This window comes from Bombus huntii, chromosome 10, assembly GCF_024542735.1.
Source record: "Bombus huntii isolate Logan2020A chromosome 10, iyBomHunt1.1, whole genome shotgun sequence".
Classification (NCBI taxonomy): Eukaryota; Metazoa; Arthropoda; class Insecta; order Hymenoptera; family Apidae; genus Bombus; species Bombus huntii.
Genome location: NC_066247.1, coordinates 57,935 through 64,931, shown reverse-complemented (window position 1 = coordinate 64,931; position 6,997 = coordinate 57,935). Strand labels below are relative to the sequence as shown.

The 6,997-nt window shown below is 32.4% G+C and overlaps 1 protein-coding gene across 4 annotated transcripts; it reads right to left on the bottom strand.

Annotated features, from left to right (window-relative positions):
• Positions 1-378: 378 nt before the first annotated feature.
• On the bottom strand, positions 379-4,286 carry LOC126870593 (sphingosine-1-phosphate lyase). Of its 4 annotated transcripts, none has more exons than XM_050628416.1 (9): positions 3,794-4,286; positions 3,012-3,159; positions 2,729-2,944; positions 2,461-2,669; positions 2,157-2,393; positions 1,878-2,087; positions 1,551-1,789; positions 1,217-1,484; positions 379-1,158 (listed from the first exon to the last, which is right to left on the bottom strand). In XM_050628416.1, exons 2-9 carry the CDS (start codon positions 3,157-3,159, stop codon positions 1,027-1,029), a joined length of 1,659 nt encoding a protein of 552 aa, XP_050484373.1. In that variant the 5' UTR covers positions 3,794-4,286; the 3' UTR covers positions 379-1,026. The 4 variants fall into 4 exon arrangements, with proteins under 4 accessions (XP_050484373.1, XP_050484370.1, XP_050484371.1 ...); XM_050628413.1 differs by lacking the exon at positions 3,794-4,286 and adding an exon at positions 3,372-3,786; XM_050628414.1 differs by lacking the exon at positions 3,794-4,286 and adding an exon at positions 3,582-3,785.
• Between the last annotated feature and the right edge of the window lie 2,711 nt (positions 4,287-6,997).

Here is a 6,997-nt window from a genome sequence, read left to right as displayed (position 1 = left end):
ATTATTAATGTACGTAAAAATCGTATCTTTTACTTTTTCTCCACAATTCAGCTGATCTAACATTGCAACTTTTTCTTTAATAGAAATGCATTTCTGTTTTAACATTTTTTTTCTTTTTTAATTTCATCCATCATGTCCTTAAATTAACTTCCTTTATAAACGTAATTTACAAAATACTTCTGTATTATGTATACATACGTATTTTAAGTGTAAGCTATCTCGAATCATGAATACATGACACTGATACGTTAGTGATACGTTATAGGAATTCGCGACACTGGCACGTTATAGGAATTCGCGTTGTAAAAACTTACGTTATACGGGAGTCTACTGTAATTAAGGAAATTACTGTTTTATGGAAGGGTGATGAGATTAGTATATTATTTCAATTCTTTATTCTCAATAATTCCACTGCCAAGCATATAAAAATATATGGCACCAAATTATACGTTATTACTACTAGTAATAGAATTAACATTCAATACGTTTTTGTTATCTAAATTTGATGTAGTTATGTAATATTAGAATGAACATAATAAAAATGTATAAAATATATAGATAGATATCTTTACATAATATTCTATAAAAAGTACCAAAAGAATTGTACACATGGATGTATTAAAAGTCTATAACGGAATATGTGTACATGTATTGTATATTTCATGAAATGCGTAAAAATACTGCTGTTAAATAAGATATCGTCTATTTAAAAAAAATTGATTAGAATAAAGTTTTGTACTTTAAAAGTATATGTTTAAATAATTCAAAATGCCATTGCATTGTACAAAATATTCCATTTATACGTATTAAATCTCTCCAATATATGTTCATAACTCTATATGGTCTTGAATTCTATTTTGTTTTTTAAATTCAATCTTTTAAAAAATATATATGGGTCGATTAGATTTTTTAATTAAAATTATATAAGAGATTTCAGAAAATTAATGTTATTTTTTTTTTCTTTTTTCATTTCTTCTTTACTCTTACATTTGAGTTTATAAAAAGTAAGCTAATAGTGCAATCAATTTAGATACTTGATCCATTATTAACCATTGTTTTATTTCCTGGCGTAAAGTATATGGAATCTAAGAAACATTTTGCGAAATCGCCAACAATACTTCTGTCTGGTATGCTCTGACTCATTCCATAAATTGCAAACTGAAAAAGGATATTGTATATGGTATTTATATAAAAATTACTTAATAGTTATATTTACCTTCCCATCAACAGGAGCATCTGGATTTTTTAAGATTATACTTAATTCAGTTTCAACATCATTTAAAAATTGATCTGCTACACCTAATTGTGTATGGACATATGTAACACAAAGATGTATGCCACATGGGAACTGAAGTGTATTCAAGTTCCATCCTCTTACATTTAGAGCTTCCGAAAGTTTATAAATGTGAAAATCATTTGACCCTAATGCTATAACCGAGGTAGCCGGGGTACCAAAAATAAATATTCCATCCAACTTTCTCAATCTGCGATCAATTCCAAACATTCGATTATACAGTTTAACAGATTTGGCAAGAAATTCAAATACGTACCGTTGTTCAATATATTTAGTAGTTTCTATAATTTTCCTTGTCGATTCTATATATTCATTATAACCAAAATACAATAATGTAGCCCAACATGTTGCTATAATTCCACCAGCTCTTGAACCACTTACAGTTGGTGAACCATATATACCACCAGGCCAATCGGTTGTTATAGTATATTGATAATGTCTTAACTTTTTATTTCTATAAAGAATAAGCGAAGAACCTTTCGGAGCATATGCATACTGAAAGAAACAAAATAATATAAAACACCTGTATTATTAAATAAAATTAATCAACATTGTATGTATAATTGTAATATTATTTATGTACTTTATGCGTATCAACCGATATACTTGTAACTCCAGAAAGTCTGAAGTCACAAGGTGGTACATTAAAACCTGCATTTGGCATGAAACAAATTAAAAATCCACCGAGACAAGCATCAACATGAACCGGAATATTGTATTTTATTCCTAGATCAGAAATTGCTTTAATGTTATCCATTGTTCCATACGGAAAGTTTGGTGCTGACCCTATTAACTATTATAAATATTACATTAATTCTAATGCATCAATTTGAATCTAATTTGAAAGTTATTTCCTATATACCATTATTGTATTCCTTGTAATAGCTTTTTCCATAGATTTAATACAAGCAGTATAGCTATGTTGGTTGACAGGGACAGAACGTACTTTAAGTTTTAAGTACTGAGCAGCTTTATCAAAAGCGGAATGTGCTGTTATAGGCATTACTATTTCTGGATTTTTTATACCTTTTACATTCCTTGCATAATCCCTATATGTTTTACATGCCAATAAGATTGATTCTGTACCACCGCTGGTCATCTGAAAACATTTTATTACATCTTAAGTTAGTTCGATCGGTCAGCATTTTAAAATGAAAACAACTTACAGTGCCACAAGAATCTTCATCTCCATGGAACAAATTACAAACTATTCTCACCACTTCTGCTTCCATCTTACATATACCAGGAAAAATATCAGGATGTAATGGATTTGTATATGATGCAATGCTATAAATATCTCCCATTAATTGTAAAAGATTAATATCAACTCTATATATAGCTCCAGACACTTTACCATTTCTCCAATCATAATCACCTAAATAACAATTATATATATTGGTATACTATAATAAGTTTTTTTCAATTGCTTGTTACCTAACTGAACACATTTTTTTATTCTTTCTAATATTTCTTTCGGTTCTAAACTTTTCTCTGGAAGTTTCACAATGAAAGGAATATCTTTTATTCTCTGTAACGTTTCTTGTTCGAACGTTTGATTAATCTTATCTAATTCTTGATCAATTTTATTTCTAATAGCAGGTATAAAATTCCTTAAACTAAACAGTTGCTTCTTTGCTCTTTCTACCAGACCTAGAAAACAAAATTTGCTATTCATTGCAAATTTTTAAATGTTAGTATACATTACAAATAATCATACTCTCATCTTGAAAGACAAAATTCCATAACCAAACTGTGGCAAGGATGGTTGTACTGGTTATAGTCACTATTTGCCATGGTTCTTTGGCTTCAAAATAATTATTAATCAGTTGTTTCATATTATTAACACCAAGAAAATATACGTTCATCTAAAAGAAAGATAATATTATCTATATGTATTAGATGTCTTTCATCGTTTCTACATGTTTTTCTTCCAAATTATCATAAAAATTTGATCAGTAGATTCGATACATGTTAACGTAGATATTGTAATTAAATAATCTTCAATGCAAAACAAGTGCTAACACTCTTTCTTTATTTCATATGTATGTATATACATATGTATATACGGCATACACACACATTTATACACTTGATCTTTAGCTCTTATTCTTCCTCTTTCTCGACACATTTCATTCCCTGATACTGTCTTTATCACTTACTATGTATTCTCCTTTCTTTCGTTAACGATTTATTTATGCGATTTTTCCCATGCAACGCCCCGTTTCAGAAAATTGATGAGTGAAATTCGGCATATTTAAAAAGAACACTGGGAATTTTTAATACATACCTCAATTTTTGATTATATTATAAATATATTAAAGCGAAACGTAAGTGCACATCCCGAACAGTTTACGAGGGATTGTGAGATAAGTTATAATACTTCGATAATTCAGTGTATCAGAACATTAATAGATAGTAGCCCCCACCCTTGCTTCTGTTACAGATTACAGACGAGACGGTGGTCTGTGCTACCATTGACTAAATACAGGATAGACTTACCTGACGCTATGATAAATATGAGACTTTCGTGTTTCACATTCTGAAATACCGACATCGAAAAAGATTATTGTTCCTTACGCCCTCTGCGATTTGCTACGGCAGATATGAGAATTACATATGTAATATTAAAGTCAGTTGTCGAAAGCGATAGAAATGGATCTGGCATTTTAGACTTTGCTCATATAGGAGAGTGGCGCGCGCTAAGAACGACCAAACAAGTGACGACAAAGCAGCAGAAAATATATTAAACTTATAGATTTATATAAAATAAGCCACAAAGTAACTGAGAGTTGACGCGTTATTTGGGATTCCACGAGTGATTGATTTATTTTCTGCTGCGTTGTCATTCACTTGTGTGATCGCTCTTGCCGCTCGACGTTCTCGGCACGATCAAAGCCTTACATGATGTACCGTGTCTCATATTTCCTCATACCGTTTATTCTATACACGGTTTATCATCAACTAATCCTGTTATCATTAACTTTTCGTCGGTGCCTGTATGTCGACCATGGTTTGAGTGTGCTACATTTATTTAAACAAAAGCATAGTTCAGTCGAAATTTATATAAAAATAAAGAATAACAATCTTGTGTAGAATTTCATTCTTTATTTACAAATATTTGATAATCAATGAATTCGGTAACAAAATTGCATTGCACAGATGCAAAATGATCGTTTAGCGCTAACAATAAGAGCACAAATTAACAATATTATTATAGAAGGGACAAAAGAACTAATATTGATACGATTTTCATTATGACGTGTTGTTAATCAGTGCAATATAATAATTATTCAATTGCAAAGTTTTACACGTAGCACAGCATTTTTATCTCTATTTGTATGTGCATAATTTCAGGCATAATCTCAACGTTATGCTCATAGAGAAACCGGAATATATCAACAAAAGACAGAGGAGATATCACCATCAGTTAACGAACATGTAACATATAGCAAATATGATTTGTTGAGCTAGGCCGAACATTTTCGAACTCAGTCACGATTGTGGCGCGTGTAACTACATATATTACCTATAGATACAAACGCCTTAGACAGATTATGTGAATCTATAGTACGTTAAAATACACAATTGCTGTACAACGATAGAATATCAAGAACGATCCGCTGTGTGATGTTTCTGTTTTAGTTCGGTACTCAACTTTCGTATTTCGTAGGTCGTTCCGTTTGATTAATGTATACGTAGGCACTATTCATCGTCAGAAAGGTATGTCGATGAAGATTCAGTGATAATCCAAAAAATATTATATGACAATTTGTTATTCTTTTTTGTTGAACGCATGGATTTTCATTTATGCGTGAATATTGTCTCGTCAATGATGACGCAGGTCGTAAACGTTAATAGATCTTCAAGGAGAAACTAGTGCGTGGCGGAAATGACTAGTCATTGATATAGATGTTGTTTGTACGTAGCGTGACTCAAGTCCGTCTTGCTCGGCGGGTGTAATAAAAGTGTAACGTATGTGAAAGGTAAATAGGTCACATTGATGCGATTCTTTCCTTGATATCAAAAGTTCGTGCAGGTATGAAAAGTTAATTATCGCGAAGCTTTCACCGTAACGTGACGCAATATTCTTTTTCTCTTTCCTATGTACGGTTTCGTGTTTTCTTTCTAATCCCTTCACTGATGAAAACTCGTACATCGTGCGACCATACCGAAAAGTACAAACTGACTTATAATTGTTGCGATGACGCATGGTCGACAGCTATAATAAAATCTATCATATGGGGAGTACATATTAACCAATAAGTACGTAACCGTATACCTACGAAATAATATTTTTAAACATACAAAAACGAACTCATGAAGAATTTTAAGGAAACACTCGAAAGAACATCAAGAAACGATTGTATAATTCAATCGATCGATACTATTGTTTTGAACGCGTGTGTTCTGCATTTTTCTCGTTTTCAGATGTTCATTACTCCTCTATAAACACGAAATAAAAAAATTTTTTCACACGCGCTAAGCTCGTGGACGTACAGAGAGAAATAAGCGGTAGGCGATACAGCGATAAAACTAGTGACATGTGACGATAAAGGCAAAGCCGATACAAATGTTGACACTTACCGCTTACCGCTCTCTGTATGTACGTAGCCTAACGCATGCCGTTGTTTATTCCATGGATTAGCGTCTTGTATTTCACGGTGCAAATGCAACAGTGTATCAACGAAAAACCAACTTGTTGTTGATGATACATCACGTACTTTATAAGGTGCTATCTACTACTGGTGACGACAATATAATTCAACATACAGCGTTGTCTAGAAATCAAATCAACCGTACGATTTAGCGGTTCTATATGTATACCGACGATTACTGTCAATACGTGGCATAAATATTTGTATATTTATCGCTAACTCGTCAATACGGGGCGGCCTGACTATAATTAATTGTAAACATCGTCGAAAAAAAACCTGCCTTATTAAAATTGCTTGTATGTACATACATGTCTGCAAAAAATAGGGTTACAACCAGTATAACACACACCGTTTTGTAAGAAACCAAGTTGTTCTACACCTTCATTTGTCTTACGTATATTTACGTCAGCAAACGCCGTTTTAGACGCGCGCATGAATCACATATAAGAATATGGCAACAAAAATTACAATTATGTTATTGCACAGCTCGCATTCTCGTTTGCTATCGTTTCAGGCGCCCCACTCTCGAAATTTCGATTCGACGAAAAAATAACTATCCCTTAAGCGTTTTTCGTGTAGGCCTGAAATCGATATTTCTCTTTTTCTTTCCTTCTTCATTTCATCCTTCTGTCTTGTTCACATTACTTATAATTAGGCGAATGAAATACAACGATAATGGATTAAGTACAGACGACAGTTAGTTTGTTGCGTATACACACTGGCATACTGGCGGAATACTCTCCCTCTTGCACTGTCTAGTTACATTCTTTTAATTGGTCTTTTCTTTCTTCTTCAATTTGCCCTTTTCGTCTTCCGTGCTTCGGCGAGAACGAGCACAGATCGGACGTTATATCATTTAGCGTTATTTATTTTTTTTTTTGCTTTTTTCATTTTACAATACGCCTTAAGAAACATTTAATCGAACAACATGAAACACTCGCATGGTTATGCGAGCCCGTCTATATATATGTATATAAAATTCGAATATACTCGGCGGACCGCAAAAATGAACGAGACGAACTTTCAACAGCATCACTAGACTCCAACG